Source organism: Dama dama, chromosome 6 (genome assembly GCF_033118175.1).
Source record: "Dama dama isolate Ldn47 chromosome 6, ASM3311817v1, whole genome shotgun sequence".
Classification (NCBI taxonomy): domain Eukaryota; kingdom Metazoa; phylum Chordata; class Mammalia; order Artiodactyla; family Cervidae; genus Dama; species Dama dama.
The window spans coordinates 47609374-47632716 of record NC_083686.1 but is presented as its reverse complement, the minus strand read 5'-3'; the positions used below and the strand labels follow the sequence as shown (position 1 = coordinate 47632716).

At 41.6% G+C, this 23343-nt stretch overlaps 1 protein-coding gene across 2 annotated transcripts; it reads right to left on the bottom strand.

Annotated features, from left to right (window-relative positions):
- Nucleotides 1-8217: 8217 nt before the first annotated feature.
- OCIAD2 (OCIA domain containing 2) lies at nt 8218-20020 on the bottom strand. Of its 2 annotated transcripts, none has more exons than XM_061145995.1 (7): nt 19886-20020; nt 17299-17426; nt 14077-14173; nt 12272-12325; nt 11908-11955; nt 10630-10747; nt 8218-9398 (listed from the first exon to the last, which is right to left on the bottom strand). In XM_061145995.1, the coding sequence occupies exons 2-7, from the start codon at nt 17362-17364 to the stop codon at nt 9317-9319; spliced, it is 465 nt and encodes a 154-aa protein (XP_061001978.1). In that variant the 5' UTR covers nt 17365-17426; nt 19886-20020; the 3' UTR covers nt 8218-9316. The 2 variants fall into 2 exon arrangements, with proteins under 2 accessions (XP_061001978.1, XP_061001979.1); XM_061145996.1 differs by having other exon boundaries at nt 17299-17422; nt 19886-19984.
- Between the last annotated feature and the right edge of the window lie 3323 nt (nt 20021-23343).

The following is a 23343-nucleotide window of genomic DNA, read 5'->3' as shown; positions in this document are numbered from 1 at the left end:
AAGGAAGGATTCAGCTGAGTAATTGGCTTTGGGTCTCTGAGGTTTGCAGTCAGGTGCTGGATGGAAGGGAAACAGCAGGCAGCTAGTCTGGGGCCTGGCCAGGCTTCTCTTAGCTTCAGGACCTTGCCGTGTCTCTGGGTGAATGGGGGCTCCTCACAGCATGTTGTGCTCAAGGCCATTCGACTGTTTACTTGATCATTAGGGCTCTAGTGTGAGTGCAGCAAGCGTTTCAGAAACTTGCCCTTTTTTTCTGACCTTGCCTCAGAAGTCCTGCCTCAAGCGGGAACATAAACTCCACAACTAGTCACGTTTTTAAAAAAAAAAAACAGGATGGAAGATGCTGAGCTCTTTTCAGCCCCCCATTTGACCGCAATAATTCACACCATTCTCACTTGCAAAATTTTTCCGGAACTCCATTGTGACAGCTCAGGGTCTAGGAGCTCACCGTCTAATCAGGTCCAGGGGTGGCTGAGGTAAAGGTCCTTAAGTATCATTCCTCTCAGTCTGAGTACCTACGAACTCAGACGTAATCTTCCCTGTTTGTCCCAAACTCTTTCTGCTTTAGACTTTCCTTTTTAAAGGGGGAATGAGAGACACCGCAGTCACCTATCTTTGGCACTTAAACCCAGCCAGTCTTGTGTCGTTTTGACTAGGATTTAGGCATAACCCCTGGGGCTCTGAGTCATCCTTTCCCACAAAGGTAGCTCATGATTGCCTGTGGAGTAGTGCTCTCAACCTGCCTCTTTCCCGTAGGAATTAGGGATTCCAAGGTCTCTGTTTATATTATACCTATCCAAGCTGAGAGAATTTTTTAAACCTGTGGCGCTCTTAGGTCCATTCAGTTACACAAAAGCCCCTGTAAGTCTGTTAGAAATCATCTCTTCTGTCTACGGCCATACCACACTGAACACGCCAGATCTCATCTGATCTCATCGGAAGCTAAGCAGGGTCGGGCCTGGTTAGTACTTGGATGGGAGAAATAGTCTCTTCTGTGTTGGGCTCCCTGTGAGGCTGATGAACAACCTCCCTAAAATTCTTGGAAGCCTTCGGCAGGGTCTTCAAACTTGTAGAAAGCCATTTGTGTCTGAAGTGTTCTGAGGCACGGTCATCTTTCTCAGATCTGAAACGGAGTCTTAGTGCCCTTCTCTGAATTTGACCTTTGCCTGGAAGCTATTTCTGTACATGAGAATCCTTTCCTGGCTTAAAAGACTGTTCTGAGCCTTTATGTTTTCTCCAAATCACATTTTTCCTTATGTAAGCTTTCTCCTCTCACATTTTACTTACACAGCTAGAAAAATCCAGGTGGCATCCTCAGCACTGATCTGAAATAACTAGATCAAGTTTATTAGGTATATATATATATATATTTATTTTTCATTTTACCACAGGTAGCAGTTTTACTAAACTCGACTACACAATCTTCCCTTGTGGCTCAGCTGGTAAAGAATCTGCCTGCAATGCAGGAGACCAGGGTTCGATCCCTGGGTTGGGAAGATCCTCTGGAGAAGGGAAAGGCTACCCACTCAGTATTCTGGCCTGGAAAATTCCATGGACTATATATAGTCCATGGGGTCACAAAGAGTCGGACATGACTGAGCGACTTTCACTACACAGTTAGGGTCTCTTCCAGGTTCCAATAGCATTTTCCTTTATTCCTTGTAATTCCTCCTTTTCAGCCTCCTCTCTAGGCTTCTGTTAACACCCTCATCCAGGCCCTTTAGGTTTTCGTGAAAACCTACTCAGGGTCCTGCCAGTTGTTCCCCAAACCAGTGCCACATGTTTTAGGTTTTTATGGCAGCTCCTTACTTCCAGCTACCCAGTTTCTGTATTAGAGTTTGATAAGAAAGTAGAACTGTTCTGAATGATAGAGATTTACTATAGGAATTAGATCTTAGGAAATTATAAACTGATAGTCTGCTGTTTATTGTGTCTGCAACTAGTATTAGGCATGTTCTTACAGTCAGGATAGAGACCTAAGCAGAAACGGGTCACTCTAGGCCTAAATTTGGAACGGTCATAACAATTTCTGCTTCATATTTCTCCTAAAGCAAGTCATACAGACAAGCCCAAGGTCAAGAGATAGGTAAGTGCATCCCGCTAACAGTGGGAGAGAAATACAGAATTATATGACAAAAAGCTTTCATGTAAAGAGAGAGAAGGAATTGTCTTACTCAAGGGTCTTCCCTGGTACTCCCAATGCAGGGGACCCAGGTTCAATCCCTGGTCAGGGAACCAGATCTCACATGCTGCAACTAAGAGTTTGCTTGCCTCAACTAAAAGATCCTGTGTGCCACAAGTAAGACCCAGCGCACCCAAATAAATGAATCGTTAAAAGAATTGGGCCAGTAATACAATCACAAGGGGAGCAGAAGTGACCAGTCCTGCCCCTGGCATTCTAAAGGCATTTAGCTTGTATCTGTCTCACACAGACATTATGTCCTATTGTATTATAGCTATGTATTTAAATATTTTACCTCTTGCACTAATCTCTCTGAAAGCAGGGATTATTTTATATATGTGTGTATCCCTATTTCTTCAAACACATTGCCTTGCACATTGAAGGTCCTGAAAAATAGGGAGTTAACGGATGAAGCCATTTCTGGGCTTCCAAATCATAAGCTCTGGTTTTCAAAACATTCAGGAAGCTTCCTTTTTTTTTTTCCCCTCCTATTTTTTGGCCATGTTGCGTGACACATAGAATCTTAGCTCCTCGACCAGGGATTGAACCCATGCCCCCCTGCAGTGGAAGTGTGACATCTTAATCACTGGACCACCAGGGAGTTTCCTTTTTGATATTTCTTTCCTCACCATCATTAATTTCTACCTCCCAGGTTCCTTCTCTTGTCACCTCCCCATTTCCATCCTCATTCTTGCCCCAGCCACTTCTAGAGATGAGAGAATCCAATAAAGTATTTTATAATATAAATTCTTCAAGACAGGCCTTCAGTCAACAAAGATTTTTTTAGATAATTGCCACGAATATTATACATTAATAAAGCAAAGGGCCAAACTAGTTTTCAGTGCAGGTGACACAAAACTTCCATCACAAATTTTGGACTGAAAAGGACAGATAGTTGAGTCTGAAAATAGCTCCATGAAATTGAAAAGAGATAAGTGTATAATGAGTTATACTGAAGTTCAGAATGACCAGCTGCATAAACATAAAATAGGCAGATGAGACTTGAAGGCAGATCATGTGAAAAAGCCTAGCATGGGCCAAAGGCATAACACAATCACACAGGTTTGGACTACAGCAGTAGTTAGTTCTAACATCCATTTGTTACCGAATTAGGTCATAAGGATCCCACTTGGGTTGTAGCCCAGCAGAGGCCCCTGCCTCAGTGAGGAAAGTTCTTTTTCCATTGGGGTTCATGCAGTCAAAAATGAGTTCAAAGCTGAGATTGAAGCCTTATTCAATGGCCAGAGAATGGAGACATGGGAACTTAGTTCATAAATCAACTTCTTACATAGGGGATGATTGAGGCAAGATTTTAGGGAAAGTTTAATGAGGGGGAGGCATGAGCATTGCTTTTCTGAAAAGAGGTAGGGTTCTTCCTGGTGCCACCTCTTTTTTGCCCCTGTGTGGTCCTCGGGCATCTGGGTGAGAAGCAGGTCGAACCACCGTGGTGCAGACCGGCGGTGATCTCAGCCTGATTGGTTGGTGGTGAGGTAATCGGGAGTTGACATCATCAACCTTCTGGTTCCAACAGTTTGAGGTCTATGTGTTTTGTGGGCAGCATACAGTTAACTTCTCCCACCTGGTAGGAGTTTTAGTATCTTTGAAACAGCCCAAAGGACATGACTCAGAGTATCAGCTACAGACCTTGAGGAGGAACTAAAAGTCCTTGACTTTAATGGTGCAACCACTATTTCATGTGTGCACAAGTGAAGAATATGGTAGTGTATAATATGCCACTGGTCCCGCTTCACACGACTACACTTTCTGGTCCCAGACTTTGAAGCCTCTGGGTTAATCACTGAAATCTCTACAACTCTATAAATGTCCATGATATCAGATTTTATAGTTCAGATTTGGGTGCAGAGTTCCAAAGTGAAAATGTTTTCTGTTGAACAGTAAGAAAATTACCTACATGACATTTTCATTACTTAAGTCATTCAAGATAAGTATCATTACTATTGCAATGTTAACAGAAACTAGGAAAATCATTCTGACAGCATAGGAAGAGAAAATCTTTGCTTAAATGAGAATTTAGAAAATACATTAGCATTGTATACAGTATATCATTATATATAGTTATAGATAGATAACATACAACATATATTGAAAATTCTGGAAATTATGATCTACTTTGGTAAATGAATCAGACATAAGAGGATTTTGCTACTATTTTTTAAATTGTGAGATGCTTATTTCATGCAGAATATAGTTAAACTCCAGCAATAATTTTTGAACTTTAAGATCACACCAAAGCAAAATTTAGAAACAAATGGTCACCCTAGCTAATACTGGGTAGAACGTTTGAGCAATGTCTCAGAATTTAAAATATCTTGTATAGAGTCCTTTCTAGTCATCCATACATACATTACCTAAGACAGAAACACACTTCTGGCATAATTGGAGTGTCAGTTCAGTTCATCACTCAGTTGTGTCTGACTCTCTGTGACCCCATGGACTGTAGCATGCCTGGCTTCCCTGTCCATCACCAACCCTCCTGAAGTAATTCATGTCCATCAAGTCAGTGATGCCATCCAATAATCTCATCCTCTGTTGTCCCCTTCTCCTCCTGCCCCCAATCTTTGCCAGCATTAGGGCCTTTTCCAGTGAGTCAGTTCTTCATATCAGGTGACCAAAGTATTGGAGTTTGAGCTTCAGCATCAGTCCTTCTAATGTATATTCAGGAAGTGTCACATGGAAGTAAAATATATCACTTCAATGATGTTTTCTGATTGGATGAGGATCATCCTTATTACTGCCCTTCTCCACTGTGAATGGGCTTCCTACATGGTGCTAGTGGTAAAGAGTCTGCTTGCCAATGCAGGAGACATAGGAGATCTCTGGGTTGGGAAGATCCTCTGGAGGAAATCACGGCCACACACTCCAGTATTCTTGCCTGGGAAATCCCATGGACAGAGGAGCCTGGTGGGCTACAGACATGGGGTTGCAAAGAGTCAGACACAACTGAAGCAAACTAGCATGTACGCAAGCCACTGTTAAGAACATTTTACCATGTTCTCTAAATAAAATACACATGCAGGACAACACTTGTTGATTTCAGATACCATCTGTCTCTTCTTATAGGTACATCCAGGAATAAAGTATCTCAGTCAGTTCAGTCGCTCAGTCATATCTGATTCTTTGTGACCCCATGGACTGCAGCATGCCAGGCCTCCCTGTCCATCACCAACTCCCGAAGCTTGCTCAAACTCATGTCCATCAAGTCAGTGATGCCGTCCAACCATCTCATCCTCTGTCATCCCCGTCTCCTCCTGCCTTCAATCTTTCCCAGCATCAGGGTCTTTAAAAATGAATCAGTTCTTAGCATCAGGTGGCCAAAGTATTGGAGTTTCAGCTTCAGCATCAGTCCTTCCAATGAATATTCAGGGCTGATTTCCCTTAGGATGGACTGGTTAGATCTTCTTGCAGTCCAAGGGACTCTCGAGAGTCTTCTCCAACACCATAGTTCAAAAGCATCAATTCTTTGGGGCTCAGTTTTCTTTACAGTTCAACTCTCACATCGATACATGACTACTGGAAAAACCATAGCTTTGACTGGATGGATCTTTGTTGGCAAAGTAATGTCTGCTTTTTAATATGCTGTCTAAGTTGGTATTAGCTTTCCTTCCAAGGAGCAAGCATCTTTTAATTTCATGGCTGCAGTTACCATCTGCAGTGATTTTGGAGCCCCCCAAAAAATGAAGTCTGTCACTGTTTCCACTGTATCCCCATCTATTTGCCATGAAGTGATGGGACCAGATGCCATGATCTTAGTTTTCTGAATGTTGAGCTTCAAGCCAACTTTTTCACTCTCCTCTTTCACTTTCATCAAGAGGCTCTTTAGTTCTTCACTTTCTGCCAAAAGGGTGGTGTCATCTGCATATCTGAGGTTATTGATATTTCTCCTGGCAATCTTGATTCCAGCTTGTGCTTCCTCCAGCCCAGCATTTCTCATGATGTACTTTGCATATAAGTTAAATAAGCAGGGTGACAATATACAGCCTTGACGTACTCCTTTTCCCATTTGGAACCAGTCTGTTGTTCCATGTCCAGTTCTAACTGTTGCTTCTTGACCTGCATACAGATTTCTCAGGAAGCAGGTCAGGTGATCTGGTAGTCCCATCACTTTAAAGATTTTCCACAGTTTGTTGTGATCCACACAGTCAAAGACTTTGGCATAGTCAATAAAGCAGAAGTAGAACTCTCTTGCTTTTTCGATGATCCAGCGGATGTTTGCAATTTGATCTCTGGTTCCTCTGCCTTTTCTAAAGCCAGCTTGAACACATGGAAGTTCACGATTCACGTACTGTTGAAGTGTGACTTGGAGAATTTTGAGTATTATTTTACTAGTGTGTGAGATGAGAGCAATTGTGCGGTTGTTTGAGCATTCTTTGGGATTGCCTTTCTTTTGGATTGAAACGAAAACTGACCTTTTCCAGTCCCGTGGCCACTGCTGTTTTTTCCAAACTTGCTGGCATATTGAGTGCAGCACTTTCACAGCATCATCTTTCAGGATGTGAAATAGCTCAACTGGAATTCCATCACCTCCACTAGCTTTGTTCATAGTGATGCTTCCTAAGGTCCACTTGACTTCGCATTCCAGGATATCTGGCTCTAGGTGAGTGATCACACCGTTGTGATTATACTGGGTGGTTAAGATATTTTTTGTATAGTTCTTCTGTGTATTCTTGCCACCTCTTCTTAATATCTTCTGCTTCTGTTATGTCCATACCATTTCTGTCCTTTCTTGTGCCTATCTTTGGGTGAAATGTTCCCTTGGTATCTCTAATTTTCTTGAAGAGATCTCTAGTCTTTCCCATTCTATTATTTTCCTCTATTTCTTTGCAGTATCTAAACATTACATTTTAAATTCCAAAAACCAAATGTGAAAAATTTCCATTTTCTTCACTCTTGAACATCAGTCCAATAAGGAAGAAGGAAAGTGTTGCCAAGGAAGTTGGTTAGATATCCAATGTTTACCATGTAGTCTCTTCAGTTCTTTCTTTTATGCAAGTTTATGTACAATCTTACCTTGTTCTTTGCCAAGGTTTTTTAGTTTTAAATCACAAAAATACTGCTTCTAAAAACTTATGACCACCTTGGTGGTGAGTGTTGATAACTGCTAAATGCTAACAGACAAATGCTGCTCCTTTCACATCTCTTCCTGCAAAAACAGAGCCCCCCTCAGACACCTGTTTCCTAATAAACACAACAGATAATGCAGCAAAATACTCAAGATTTCTTGGCTGACCTTTGAGGTTTTTCCCTGATTTATTTTCTTTTGCACTAAGATCGCTGTGATAAACTGCTTTAATAAGAAACTTACCCACTTAGGAAAACCAGAGAGCCCAAACCATAAACCCAACTGGAGTCAGAAGGACTATGAAGATGTCAGCAATAAGCATAATGTTGCCTTGCAGCAATAATAGATTCATCCTTCCCCCACTACCCCAAGATGGGTTTTCACATTGACTTGCTGTACTTAGCAATGTGAAAATACTCTGATCCCTGGGAATTCATTTTCTGGAACACAGAAAATAAATGTGCCCAATTCTGAATTTTTGCCAATAGCTGAAATAACACAGAGTCACCAATTGCTAGTTTGTCAGAACCAGTAGTTAAACTGCACCCAAGAACCTAGGATATTGGCTCTGCATTCTGATTTACACAGAATTTTATCGACAGGAAGAAAACCCAGGATATGTAATATAAAATTGTGTGGGTGTTAGTTGCTCAGTTGTGTCTGACTCTTCGCAACCCCATGAACTAAAGCCCAATAGTCTCCTCTGCCCATGGGATTCTCCAGGCAAGAAGACTGGAGTGGGTTGCCATCTCCTTCTGCAGGGGATCTTCCCTACCCCAGGATCAAACCCAAGTCTCCTGCATTGCAGGCAGATTCTTTACCATATAAGCCACAAGAGAAGCCCATACTATAAAAAGAGACATGGTCAAAATTACTCCATTTCATACACCTAATATCCATATAAAAAAAAAAAAACTTCTAAATATTTTTGATGTAGAAAATAAAATATATATCAAAGCATTAATTTTTTTCTCTTTGAATTTTTTTTTATTTTTAAGCATTAACTTTCAATGAGGTTTTCCATTTTACCTCCATGATACAGTTTTTAAGATGAATTAAGTAAAACGTAAAGTGTACATATACACATCTTCATTAAATGAATGGTGACACATGTATAAAGCATTTTCCTGAGAAAGTACAAAGATGCAGAAGTTTTCATGTAGTGCTCAGACAACCTAACAAAGACAAAACGTCCCCTGTGGGAGAGTTTGTCTTCATGCAAAAAAAACCTGGCATGAGAATAAGAATGCAACTCTTGGGGTTGGATTGGCTCCCTCTGAGCTCCCTTAAAACCCTGAAGTTTATCAGTGTCTGAATTAATTCTTCCAGTGATTCTTCCCAGAAATATGCAAACTGTTCCGGAGGGACATTTGGAGAAGTTGTGTTTATTCTTTAAAGCCACCAGCAGCATATAAAAGAGCCCTAGTTCTCAAGAACTGACCATGAGCTAAACAAGTAACCTAAAACAGCCAGCTTTTCCAAAACTTCACCATACCGGGCAGACATAAAATCACTAAGGTCACTAAAAGGACAGCTGATTTACACTGTAACGCTCTCAAATTAAATATTTTTCATTAAGTTAAAAGAGCTTGGCCCCTACATTTTAGAAACCACTTCCCATAGACACAGTCTTTCTTGTATTTCTGTATTTCTACCTCCATACACATTGGTTTTCTTTGGGCATGAACTCCCAAGTTTCTCAGCATTCATTCCTGTTCTCTATCAGAGATCTTAAAACCCTGAGCAAAATCAAGTATGAAATGGGGGTGAATGGGGGTGAATCAGAGAAGACTTCAAACTCTTTCATTTAGCTGTAAGGAAATAAGAATGCAATGCAATGTTATTTGGTATATGAATGCTCCCAACATGTTCTTAAATAGCAGAAAACATGGAATGCTCAATTTGATTGAGAATTAGCAGGAAAGCATTTCAACAGAGCAAGAAAATCACAATGTTGCTGTTCCACAATAAGTAAGTTATTTTAAAGTACACTTGACATTTTAACGGTGTACAAATTCAGATGCTTTTAGAAACCTCAGTGCCCACAAACACATAGTTTAGGAAGTGGAAGGCTGTGAACTTCTCTCCTGACTTAATCCATGCTTTGTTTTGCATTCCTCACAGGTAAGCAAGCAGTGCCTAAAACAGAAGCAAAAATGTTGGTTTGTACTTTGACACTGGAAGCCCTAGTCTGAACACAATATTATCTAGAGATTTTTTAAAATATGTAATTGACACATAGCTAATTTACAATGTTGTGTTAGTTTCTAGTGTACGCAAAGTGATTCAGTTCTCCATATACATATGTTTATATATATATATATTATTTTCTATTATGGTTTATTACAGGATATTGAATATAATTCCCTGGGTTATACAGTAAGACCTTGTTGTTTATCTGTTTTATATATAGTGGTTGTGCATCTGTTCATCCCAAACTCCCAATTTATTCTCACCCCCTCTCCCCTTTGGTAAGCGTAAGTTTGTTTTCTATGTTTTTGAATCTGTTTCTGTTTTGTAAATAAATTCATTTACATCATATTTTAGATTATTTAGAAGTGTTTTCTAAGCTAAAGTTTTCAAGCTTGTTTTTCCCAGGAATAGTCGGAGCTGTTTCTTGGTCTCAGGCTCCTGGAATCTCATCACCAGGAGGCCAATAATGATCTTCCTGTCCAGTGTTGTCAGCGTGTTGTGCCGCCTTTCAAACAAGAATGGGGTGTTTAGAGTAAGGTGTCCCCAACAGCAGTCCTATAGTACCACGGTAGAAATAACTATTATTCACTGAGCACTCACTGAGTGTCATAAACAATCATTCCTATTCCTTACAACATCCCATAAGAAAATTGTGATCACCATTTTATACAGATGAGAAAACTGAAGATTTGAGAGTTTAAGAAACATGTCCAAGGTCACACAACTTACTAAGTAAACAGAACTACTTTTGAACCCGGTGATTCTAACAGCAGAGGTAATGTGGCTAACTCCAGGCTTACTGCTAGTATCCCCTCATGAGCATCACAACTTATTAATAGTAAAGGCTCTGAGAAGTCTTGCAATTGAGAGTCCTGGTTAAACTTGTGTAATCTTGGGACAGTAGAAGCTGTGTCGGCTGATTAAGGCATTCATTAGACACTTGTACAATGCCTTGAACATAGTAGGTACTTACTAAATGTTTGATGAGCAAACAAAATAGGTAACTCAGTTAAATCATAATTATTAATGAAGTTGAATAGCAACAACTCAAACTTTGAATTTTTTTCAACATATCAATGTTAGAAACTATTTTAATATTACAAATAGTTGAATGACCTTTCATTTACTTTTTAATAGTTACCTTTATTATAATCCCTTAACCAAACAGAGTACAAACCTATTATGCCCTGGACCGAAACCAGCTCCACGCAGCTGACCTTCAAAGGAATGGAATTTACTCTGGCACACTCCTATATACGATGCTTTTCCAAGGCCAAATCCTAAGATACCAGCAACTGTAAAAGCAGGTTAGGAAAGATAAACAACTTAAACATTTGGAATCTCCTCCATTGTCTGCTAGAACTTTCTTTATTAACAGCAATAATTCTTACATCAAAAGTACCTTACTAAATCAATGAACAAAAACTCTGGGAATGAAGCTCTCTATTAAAGAGCAGGATTGGGAACTAGAGACTTTTTGATCTCCTCAGTTCTGAACTGGAGGTAGAAGGGTCAGGTTACAGCAAGCCCAGGTGATGCTCTGACACGGGCAGCCCAACTGGCAGACAAGTCTGTGAAGTCACCCAGGAAGGGAGAGGTGGGACTTGAGTTGTGGCTTTGGGTAGCCTCCAAATCACTAGGTAGGAGACCCCTTAATTCTCTGTGTGGATGGAGTATGGGGAGCCACATTATCTTCCAGGCAGCGGAGGGAGCTCATGAGGCCAGACCATGGAAAACATTTCTAACCTGCTATTCCTGCCGGGAATGAGGTTTTGGATGGTACCCCAGAATGCAACTTCTGTAGACATAAAAGTTCTCTGCATAACCAGTGCAAGAAGGTGAAAGCCTAAGTTTATGGTAAATGTATATTAGAAAATGGGCTTCCCTGGTGGATCAGTGGTAAAGAATCTGCCTGCCGATGTAGGAGACTTAGGTTCAATCCCTGAGTTATAAAGATACCCTGGAGGAGGAAATGGCAACCCACTCCAGTATTCTTGCCTAAAGAATCCCATGGACAGAGGAGCCTGGTGGACTACAGTCCATGGGGTCGCAAAAAAGTCGGACATGACTCTTAGCAACTAAACAACATTTTCAGAAAGCCCCGATTTAAAAAGCTATTCATTTATCGTGTCCATTACAGAAAATATTTGGAAAAGATTGGCCAAAATAAAAAATTAAAATCCCTTGTGGAGCTATTGTTCAGAGGCTCTGCTGGCAACGTCCTCTTGTGTCTCCTGCCAGGCCCTCCTAGGCCACGCTTTAGAGAGGACTAAGGTGAAGTCCCTACTGCTCAGCTTTCTGTCAGAAAGTGTCGAATGAACTAAAAAACTGCAATATGGCAAAAACTGGAGACTAGTGTTTCAGAGAGGTTTACCTGGACATTCCTATCTCCAGTTACTATAAACATTTCCTTTTTATAAAAATGAAGCTTTGTTTTTTAACCTCTATGACTTACGTGCAACTTTAGGCAATGAACCAAATCTTGGATTCGCTGCTAAATAACCTAGGAAGTAATGTATAAGGACATTATTATTTCATTTTATAACATTTAAATTAATAAAGGATAAAGAAGTCTTAATTTCACCTGCAAATTTAATTTCCCTTTGCCATGTAACCTAACACAGTCACTCATTCCAGGGCATAGGACATATTTGGGAAAGAAGTATGGGGACATAGACTAGAAACAGTCAAAAGTCTGTATAAATAAATCCTTCACCAAAACAGAAATGCCAAATATTGTACCAAAGCCTGCCAGGAGGACCACAGAAAACTGGATTCTCTTCAGTTAAAACATTTACCAAATACCGACTCTTACTTACCATGATGGACCAGTCCTTGGGTGACAAGCATGCTTACAAGAGAAAAAGGCAGAGCTGTGAAACAAAAAAGCCCTTCAGTATTGGTATTTTGAAATTTGGCACCTCCCCTAGAGGTCAGGGAGAATTACTCTGTTTTTTTCTTCTTACTTTGGCTGTGAGATCTTAGTCATTTGTTATTTTACTTATTTGACAATTTACTTATTTTACTTATAAACTTATAAACTTACAAACTTAAACTTTACTTATTTACTTACTTTATTTATTTTACTTATTTACTTATTTTACTTATTTGACCCCAATTTTCTTGGGGTCTTACCCAGGCACTCAACCTAATGCACAGCATTAACAACAAAATCTAGACTCGCTGCAATTCCATCTCCAACACCCATCATGTATTGGACTCTCATCACCACTACAACACAGGCATCTTCACGTGTGTATGCACTGAGTTGGGGAATTTGGGAATTGCCGTTAGCTGTATGTTTGGAAAATTTCAATCCTGCATAAAAGTTTAAAAAAAAAAGACAATAAACTGCATGCCCTGTTTAGGATGCCCTGCTTTTGTCTTTTAACACCATTTTGTTGTATGATTTGGATATGTTTATTTTCTGAAAATTACTACATTCGCAGTAAACATGGGCAATGTTTAGAGATGATTTTTAAAAACAGGCACATTAGTCTGGCAAAAGCAGTTTCTAGTCAAAATGTGTCAAATGACTTCTTCCCAAAGCAGGGAGAAGTGATTATATATATATATATATGATATATATATATTATATAATATATATTAACATATATATTAGGATTATTATATAATATATATATTATTATATATATATATACACTATTTGATTTGGCTTAGTTGCTAGCTCTTCCTAGTAACCAAGACAAATCAAATAGCAACCAGCTTTTCCACTCAGATCTATCTACCTGATGGTAGGCAAATGGGTCATACTGTAATGTTAGACTACTAGGGACTTAATTCAATTACTTACTCATGGGTTATCAGAAAATAATTTCTAGCAGCATAATCAGTAATCAGTAATGCATAGCAAATATCAACTTCTAAGCAGTGTTATTTCCAAAACAACTGATACTGGATTTCAATGATTTAAGAAATCAAAATGAGTATTTCAAAGTAAAATTATCTCTATGCCAGCAATATTGGGACGATATCTACAGGCTCTCGTATGACATTTTCAAATGACAAGTCATGAATTTTTAAAATTAGATGGGACTTTAATGTAGTGCCTGAATTCACACCCTTGTCTTATGTAAAGCAGGCCCAGAAAGAGAAAGAGACTTGGCAGAAAAGGTTATTTCAAGACACTGTAAGGGAAGTATTAACAGGATGCTCCCACTCTTCATTCATTCCACAAATATTTAACTGGTTCACATATTTTTATATGTGAAGCACTGTGTTTGGCTCTGGGAGGGAGCAACGAACCTGAACTTGATGAAGGTTAGAGTCCAGTGGAATTGTAGAAGGTCTACTCTTTCAAGAAATTCTAAGTTAACACTCTTGGTTCACTTTCTCAGTCGCATGAAGGAGAGTGTTAGGAGTGAATCACTTTTTGCTAAGGAGGGTAAACAGCTCCTAAATCAGATATTGTCCCTGTCCTTAAAAAGGTCTCAATATGGCTTTAAATTCCAAACAGCCTCAGATACCAATGTTCTTCCCAGAATTATGCAAGATTTCTGCTCAAAGAAAAAAAAAATCATTACCATAATTCTAATATGATATTAGGCAGTTTATATGAGGCAGCAAATACAGTGTTAACAACGATCAAGAAGGGTGCGATTACCTCTCTTCCAGAAACTTTCTTCTTGACATTCCCGGATAATCTTTGAAATCTCTGATCTGTGGATGTGCAGTTTTGACTTTGGACAAAACAACAGACTCTGCAAGGGAAGTTACACGATGAGTTGACTGAAATTATCAGAAAAGCATCTGTTCTATTTTCCCTCGAGGAGGGCAGGGAGGTCTCTTCCCTCTGGTCTCACAGCGTGTGTGCCTTAGATCCCGGCTGCCAGCACTGAGCAATAGCCGGTTTTAGCCAGTGGTTTCCAGATGCAAGTGCTGGGTGAACTTGAGCAAGAAAAGAATTTTTTTGAGACGCAAATAGTGATCCATGGTCTAGCGAGCATGAAGCAGATATCTGGTCAGAATGCGTTACTGCTGAGGCCACATTTTCTTTTTTAAATATTTATTTAACTAGGCTGCACCAGTTCTTAGTTGTGGCATGCGGGCTCTAGTTCCCTGACCAGGGACTGAACCCTGGCCCCCTGCATTGGAAGCTCAGACTCTTAGCCACTGGCCCATCAGGGAAGTCCCCACATTTTCTTCTTACTTCTAGCCTCTGCACGCAGTCACTTCCCCTGCAATGCTACTCACTCCCTGGGTTGTAATCTTTTGTTGTTCAGTGACTCATTAATTTTTTATTGTGGTAAAATACCCATAATAGCTACCATTTTAACCATTTTACTTAAAATTTTATTTCATACTCTGGTATACTTTATTTTTTAAAAAATTCTATATTGAAGTATAGTTGGTTTACAAAAATATGTTTAATCATTTTAAAGTATACAATAAAAAACAGTTTAAAAATATATAACAATAAAATAAAGTATACAATAAATGGTATTAAGTATATCTATAATATTGTGCAGCCACATCTATCTAGTTCCAGAACTTTTTCATCACCCTCAAAGGAAATTCCATACCCACTGAGCAGTCTCTCCTCACTCCCTAATCACCTAGCAACCACAAATCTGCCTTTTGGATCTGCCTATTCTGGATATCTTGTACAAACAATATCACACAGCATGTGACCTTGTGTGGCTAGCTTCTTTTCCTCTGCTAATGTTTCAAAGGTTCATCCACGTTGTAACATGTATCTGTATTTCATTTCTTTTTATGGCTCAGTAATGTTCCAGTGTATGCACATAACACATTCTGTTTATCCATTCACCTACTGATAGACACCTGGACTGTTCCCACTGTCGGGCTATTGTGAATAATGCTGCCGGGGGAACATTCCTGTATAAGGTTTTGTTTTCCGCTCTGCTGGGCCAGGTTGTAACTCTGTGTTTAACTTATTGGGGAACTGCCAAACTGTTTTCCACAGGAGCTGCACCATTTTACAATCCCACCAACAATGTATGAGGTTTTCAATTTTTCTATATCCTTGTCAACCCTTGTTATTTTCTGTTTTTGTTCTTTTGTTGTTGTTGTTGTTGGTTGCACTGTGCAATTTATGGGATCTTAGTTCCCCTACCAGGGGTTGAACCCGAGTATTTCTTTTTTAAAATTAGCATATTAAATACTTTTAATATAAATTATATAATTTGTTTAAACTAAAAAGCTAAATTGTTTCTGTTTTTGATTGGGGTCATGCTAGTGGTTGTGAAATGGTGGTTGTGATTTGCATTTTCCTAATGATTAATGACATTAAGCATCTTTTCATCAGATTTTTGGCCATGTGTATATCTTCTTTGGAGAAATACCTATTCAAGCCCTTTGCTCATTTTTTAATTAGGTTGTCTTTCTGTTGCTGAGTTGTAAGAGCACTTTATATATTATGGATACCAAACCTTTATCAGATATATAATTCATAAATAATTTTTCCCATTCCGTGGGTGATTCATTTGTTTTTTAGAAAACAAGCCTTATTGAAAATTTTCCTTAAATCACACTTATATTTCCTTGCTTGTGAATTACTTATGTAGGTGCTTTGCCTATTATCTCTTGGAATTTTAGTGATTTTCTTGTTGAGGTGCAGGTCTATGGCTTTTGAAGTTCACCCTGTTGATTTTGCAAATGTTCTTTCTGGACTTTCTGTAGTAGACGTCAGTGTGAATGGTGATTACCATTTCTCGAGCACTTGCCCCTGGGCCAGGCACTGTGCCAAGCACTTTACGTGCATGATGGTGAGGTCCAAGGATCCTATGGTGCCGATGCCTTCAGGGTTTTACCTACCACCGAGCAGGCAACTCCACTCTTCTTCCTCTACAGCTCCCCACAGGGCAGCAGGCGGAAGCGGTGGTCAGGGTGAGCCAAAGCAACCGACGGAGCGGCTCTTAGGCTCCACTTATGTTAGCTCAGCAAACACTCCTCCTTACCCTAGTGTAAATATTTCTTCTTGGTTCTGCCTGTGGCTGTGGCAGAAATAAGCATCTCTCTCCTTCCCCTCCCGTAAACACACACATGCAGGGTCAGGGAACCTGATGATCACAGTTGCTCTGAGTCCTGCAGTCAAGATTGAAATACCAGCAGAGAGTGTCCCCAGGGAGCTCTGGTGAGCCTTTTCTGTAGAGCCATAAATGTTTTATGGCTCTCCATTTCACAGAGGCAACCTGGGTGTCTAAATTCTTTTCCTGGTGACATGATATCATTTGTCTATTTGCCTCTCCTAAACTTTGCTCTTAAATATAATCTCCATAACCCATTTTTAGCTTGAAAAATTGACCTCAGAGAACATGAACTCTATTTGCCCATCACAATACCTTCTCTTTTCTTCATTCCTGTGTCCCCAAGACACATAATCTTCATTCTCAACAAGCTGAAAAACTGTGCCCCACTTAACACTTGGGTTCTCAATCTGATGACTAATTTAGTAGTTAAGGGCTCTGCCATCTCAAACAGTAACAACTGTGAGCAGCATGTCCTTAGCATGATTAGCCTTGGTAACAGAAATGTAAAAAACATGCATCATGTGGCATTCTGTTAGAGCCAATAAAGAGTTTTGCTCTGCTAAAGGAAACCTCTTCAGTCACTGACAACCTATAGAAGAGTTAGTTAAGTTGAATTCTAAACAGGGAAGAGTAAAGAAGAGATTTTGTAAATAAAAGTCTCCTTTTCAAGACAGCCAGAAACATACTTTCCTTCTCCGTTCTATTTTCCTTGAGCCTATCCTACAATGTGCCAGGCAGAGAAAAGTAAGACAACTGATCAAGGATGAGGTTTAAGGGGAAGTCCTGTATGATATTCCTCTTCAGATGGCAGACTTCAAATTATAAATACATACCTGCTTGCTTGGTGGTGGCAAATGGGGACTTTTTTCTTGGTTTTCATGTGTGGACACTGAAGCCATGATGACCTTGTCTTTGCTTCTCTTCTAGTTGAGTGGACTCAGCTTCCTTGTTGACCCACTATCTAAGGAAAGTAGAAGAGAGTTACCGTGCAGTGACTGAACATTTATGTCAACCATAAAAACACCCTTAGGATCAACGCCCCTATTTGGAAAACTTACTTTCATTTTGTCATTAATCTTAACTTCCAACCACCTGCAAACTCACTTTCTAATGCTCCTTCCCCAGCAACACACACACACACACACACACACACACACACACACACACTAACAGACCGATGGTGACAGATCAGAGGTGGAGTGAAGTGAGATGTCAAAGAAGGCACAGTGAACTGTCTTACAACCTATAGTGTTAGTCAGTTGGTCATGTCTGACTCTTTGTGACCCCATGGACCGTGTAGCCCACCAGGCTCCCTCTGTCCATGGAATTCTCCAAGCAAGAATACTGGAGTGGGTAGACATTCCCTTCTATAGGGGATCTTCCCAACCCAGGGATCCAACCTGGCTCTCCCATGTTGCAGGCAGATTCCTTATCATCTGAGCCACCAGGGAAGCCCTTAAGACTCACAAACTACCCTGAAAAAATTTCAATTCATTACAAGGTCATTAGCTTACACAAATATTTACTGAGTGTCTATTATGTGCCAGACCAAAGGATACAAAAGATAAGACGAAATCAATACTAAAGTAACTCACAGTCTACAGGGAAGACAGGCAGTTATACAACATGTAGAAGTCTTCCCTAGAAGTAGGCACAGGGTGCTGAGGAAGGAGAGGAAAGAAGGCATGTTCGCTCTGGTTAGGTCTGAAGACACCCAAGACTAAGGCTCCTGAGCTTTCAAGATGGCCTGTGGAGAGTGGATGGACTCCAGGGGCAGGGAAACCAGGTTGGAAAGTGCTATCATAGTCTAGGGAATGAAGTGAAGAGGCCTGAACCAAGACCGTTGTGGGAAGGCTAGAGATGACAATTTTGCATCTGGAAATGTTGGATTTGGGTGCCTGTCGGAGCATACATTGGAATTAGCCATTAGGGATTAGAATATTTGAGGATTTGGGTCTAGAGTTACAGATAAAGAGTAGGCTGGAAAGATCATTTTGGAAGTTGCCATCTTGGCGATGACAGATAAAGTTGGAAACAGGAGTAAAATTGTGTAGGAGTACTGGAGAATGTGAACATCGAGACCAAGGGAATACCAACAGGAGGAAAAACAACAACAGGCCAAGGAGAGGGCTGAGCAAGCAGCTCTGAGACAAAGAGGAAAGAGTGTTTGAGGAGGGAATGAATCATCAGTGTCACGTGGCTGAGGAAAGCGGTTTGGCAACAACGGGCATAGTCCAGGTGGACCATGAAACCTACCCAACCTCCTGCCCTGTCAACGGGCCACTGCCCTCTGCAGGTCCCGACTCCATGACAACCACTGACTTCCATGCAAAAGGAACATATTTTCACACACAATTCAGTTTCCTACTAAGCTGCCAGGAGTATCAGCCAAGGGGATCCGTACTCGGCCAAGTTTCACTTTAGGTGCTTGATGTTATTGTAGAGGGAGTATGATGCCCTAGGGTGGAAAGTCTCGGAATCAGGAAGACCTGAGTTCAGATCCTGACTACCTGGTAGCCTGGCTTTGGGCTAAGTGGCTTGAAGTGTCTGTGCCGCAGCTTCTCAACTGCCAAGTGTGGGTAATGGACCTTAAGGGGCTAGTACAAGGATGAGGGGTGAGGTCCCTAAGTCAACAGCTCCACACCCAGCACACAGTGAGTGTGTGAGCAGTAAAGGGCAGCTGTCAGAACCCTGAGCACCCTATTTCTTGAGGACTTCCAGGAAGTCTTTGCTGACATAAGGCCAAATTAGATTATCTTTGCCTAGTTAGGCCATTGCCTCAAATCTGGAAGCAAAAACACTACAACTGGGCTTTGGTGGTCAAGTCCCCTCACACCCACTTAGTCTTCAGTCCACATCTAAGCTGGGCTTCTCAGGGTCTTGCCTTCAGGTGCAGCCCCCACCCTATGCCCAGATCTGGTTTGGGGTCCCTCTGCTTCTTTAGCTGTTGAGGGTGGGGTGTCAGAAGTCCTGACAGGTGGGCAGTGGGAGGGAGGCGATCGGCAGGATAGCGGGTGGGGGCGTATGATCGGACACAGCCAGGGCGGGTCCCTGCACTTTCTGGTAGGGGAGCAGGGGCGGCGGGATCAGCTTGCAGGAAATTGCTGCCATCCGGGGTCGCATCCGGAGCCGGGCCAGAGGGGTGGGGGTGTAAGGGGCGATTCTAGGCTAAGTACCACCATCCTGAGGACACCAGAAGTCATGCGGTCAAAGAAGGCCACCCCCTCTCGCTATCGCACCCGCTGTCACCTGCCGCCACCCCCCAAGAGGGCAACCCGCGGGGCTGAAGATCGCCTCGCAGGCCGCGTCTCCCTCGCGCGCCCAGCCAAGCTCGCCACCCTGGGCGGCCGCGGCTGCGGCTCCGATACTCCGGCTTCCCCGGTGCCCGCGCCCGCCCCCGGCGGACCCCGGAGCCCTTACCGTGGTCGCCTGACCGCGCTCGCTTCCAGGACCTCGCCTGGGCTCTGGAGCTTCCCTCCGCCTCTTTCTTCCCCTCGCTCCGCCCCCGCGGCGCCCGCCCTCGCTTCCTCGCGTGAGTCATTCAACAAGTACACCCCATCCCCCTTTCTCTGTTGGTGGCCTCACACCCACACACAACTGCCCCGGCTGAAACCCGGCTCCTGTTGGAATCTCCGACTCCACCCCCAAGTCTTGTCCAGACACCGGTAGAGTCTACCGAATACTTCCTCGATTGCCTTTCAAATAACTCCTTTCCTCCCAACAAAAACAGCGACAACCATTTATTGAACACCCTCCTTGGACCAGGCGGCTACTTCCACTTATCTGCAGGCTTGTCTTTTGTTTTGCAGTGTAATTGGCATGACGTTACATTAATTTTAGGAGCTCAACATAATGATTCAATTTTATATACGTTGCAAAATGATCACGCAGTAAATCTAGTTAACATCCCTCACTATTTGTGAATAGTTACCCCACCCATCCCCTTGGATGAGGATTTTTAAAATCTCCTCTTTTAGAAACTTTCAAATATGCAATATATATATATATATAATATTATTAACTATAGTTGCCATGCTGTGTGTTACATCCCCGTGGCTTATTTTATAACTGGAATTTTCCACCTTTGATGCCCTTCGCTCATTTTGCCAATCCCTATGCAATCTTTTCTACACCTCTTTAGGGTGAATACTGTTATGTGCATTTTATGGACCAGGCAACTGAGTTGTGCAAGGCCACACTGGTTGTTCAGTCTCGGTGGTGTCTGACTCTTTGCCACCCATGCACTGCAGCACACCAGCCTTCCCTGTCCTTCACCATCTCCCAGAGCTTGCTCAAACTCATGTCCAGTGAGTCGGTGATGCCATCCAACCATCTCATCCTCTGTCATCCCCTTCTCCTCCTGCCTTCAATCTTTCCCAGCATCAGGGTCTTTCCAGTGAGTTGGCTCTTTGTACCAGGTGGCCACAGTATTGGAGCTTCAGCTTTAGCATCAGGCTTTCCAATGAATATTCAGAATTGACTTCCTTTAAGATTGACTGGTTTGATCTCCTTGCAGTCCAAGGGACTTTCAAGAGTCTTCTCCAACACCACAGTTCGAAAGCATCAATTCTTTGGCACTCTGCTTTCTTTATGGTCCCACTCTCACATCCATACATGACTCCTGGAAGAACCATAGCTTTGACCGTACAAACCTTTGTCGGTAAAGTATTTAAGTTAAAAATAAAAGACACCTCTTTACTACCTGTGTCACTCTCCCCAACCTCAGCTGCGACTCCTCCCTGGAACATGCCACTGGGACTCAGGGAATGTCTTGAGTTGGAAGAGAAGCTGTGCATCACATGGAAGGCCCTTATCATTTCACATCTTTTCCGACTGTCCTAATTAGTCTCTACACCTCTGGCCTCTTTTGAGCCCCTCCGCCATCCACTGGGCCTTCCTTCTGTTCTTCGTGTTCACCCGGTTCTTCCACCTGAGTGAAGCCTGGCATGGAGCCTCCCCCTGCCTGGACTCCTCTCCCATCAGACTTGTGCTGGTTTTTTTCCTGCTCATTCTTCTCTGACTCTTCCTCATGGGGATCTGCCTTGACCCCAGACACTCTAAAGTGGGTCTCCCTTTTCCTTGTTCATAGCACTTATCATGCGTTATCATGAACACTCCTGTTGGTGTGCTTACCCCTTTAAAATTTATATCCCCTGCCTCAGTGTCCTCTTCCTGAGATACGGAACAAGATGGTATTATTTTGCCCACCATTGTATACTAAGCATCTCATATTTGAAACAGCCCAGTGAAGAGCTGCTGAATGAATGAATGAACTCAATGAACCTGAGTTCAAAGGCTGCCTGTCAGGATACTGTTTGGGAGAATCTGTGTTCCTCCCAGTACAGCTCCAGACCACTGTTCCTCCATGTGATTCACTGCTTTCTTTTCGCTCCCACTCCCCCCCTCTAAATGAAAGGAGATACAATTCTGTTTCTAATTTTGCTTTGCATTACCTGAAGTCAGAAATAACTCTATTTCCTGGTCTAAAAGGAAGAGCTTTCTAATCAGTTTTGTGATAAAATTGAATAGTTGTAACTATTCAATAGTAACTATTCACAGTGTAACTATGTTACACCAAAGTTTATTTTCCAACAAATATGCTACAGGCATTTGACCTTTTAACATCTTGCTACAATAGAGTCTATATCCCTACCCTCATTTCTACTTTCCACCAGAATGTTCTACTTAATTGTCTGAAATAACTAGAAGTTATCCATCAGATAGTAAAGAATCCACCTGCAATATGGGAGACCTGGGTTTGATCCCTGGGTTAGAAAGATCACCTGGAGGAGGGCATGGCAACCCGCTCCAATATTCTTGCCTGGAGAATCCCCATGGACAGAGGAGCCTGACAGGCTGCAGTCCATGGGGTCACAAAGAGTTGGACACGACTGAGAGATTAAGTGCAGTACCCATATGCCATGGGCATGGATTATATAAATTCATTACTTGGTACTGGTTGGACAAATGTGAGGTGCCCCTGTATTGTTCTAGGTACTTTCAGAGATAAAAGAGAAAAGACATGGGTCCCTTCCACAAAGGACAGATCACTTCCCAAAGAATTAGGATAAAATACAATATCCACAGCCCTAGAAGTGAATAATGCGAAACAGAGCCTTTCTTTACTGAAATTTTATTTTTAAAAAAAATTTATTGTAATATAGTTGATTTGCAGTGTGTTAGTTTCAGGGTTTTTTTTTTGTTTGTTTTTTGTTTTTTTTTAATTCTATTGAAATATGGTTGATTTACAATGTTGTGAACAGAGCCTTTCTTAGGTCATGCCTCGGTAGCTGCTGGGGCCTCAGAATCATGATGGCAAGGTTGATTATCGCTGGCTAATGCTATGGAAACTGTGGCTGATTTAGAAAGTGCAAAAACATTCACAGCAGGCTGCAGCTTGAACAATTCCCATAGCTCTGTGCTGTCCCCAGGAAAGATCCCGACTCATTAGCAGGGCCCTACAGGATTCAGCCTCTGCCCGTCTCCCCAGCACAGGGCTCTTAGGCCCTTCAGGGGTCCTCCAGAGAGGCTGAGGTTCTCCCTTCTCATGCTTCATGCTTTTGCATATGCTGGGGTTTCAGCTTTTGCATTCTCCACCCCTCCCTCCCTCCCCCATTTTTTAAAAATTTAAAGTATAGATGATGTGCAGTATTATATGTTACAAGTGTACAAAATAGTCAGAACTTTTAAAGGTTATACTCCACTTATGGTTATTATAAAATATTGACTCTACTCCCTGTGATGTACAATGTATCCTTGTAGCTTATTTTATGCATAATAGTTTGTGCCTCTTAATTCCATCTCCCCTTCCCTCTCCCCACTGGCTAACCACTAGTTTGTTCTCTATAACTGAATCTGTTTCTTTTTTGTTACATTCA

What these genes read in the sequence shown, in the direction of transcription:
- OCIAD2 (XM_061145995.1), bottom strand. Translation starts at nt 17,364, where the DNA reads ATGGCTTCAGTGTCCACACATGAAAACCAAGAAAAAAGTCCCCATTTG. An exon ending in AGAAAGTTTCTGGAAGAGAG is followed by an intron (nt 12,326 to 14,076) that starts GTAATCGCACCC and finishes TTTGTTTCACAG; the next exon opens with CTCTGCCTTTTTCTCTTGTA. An exon ending in TTCGGTCCAGGGCATAATAG is followed by an intron (nt 9,399 to 10,629) that starts GTTTGTACTCTG and finishes CTTCTGTTTTAG; the next exon opens with GCACTGCTTGCTTACCTGTG.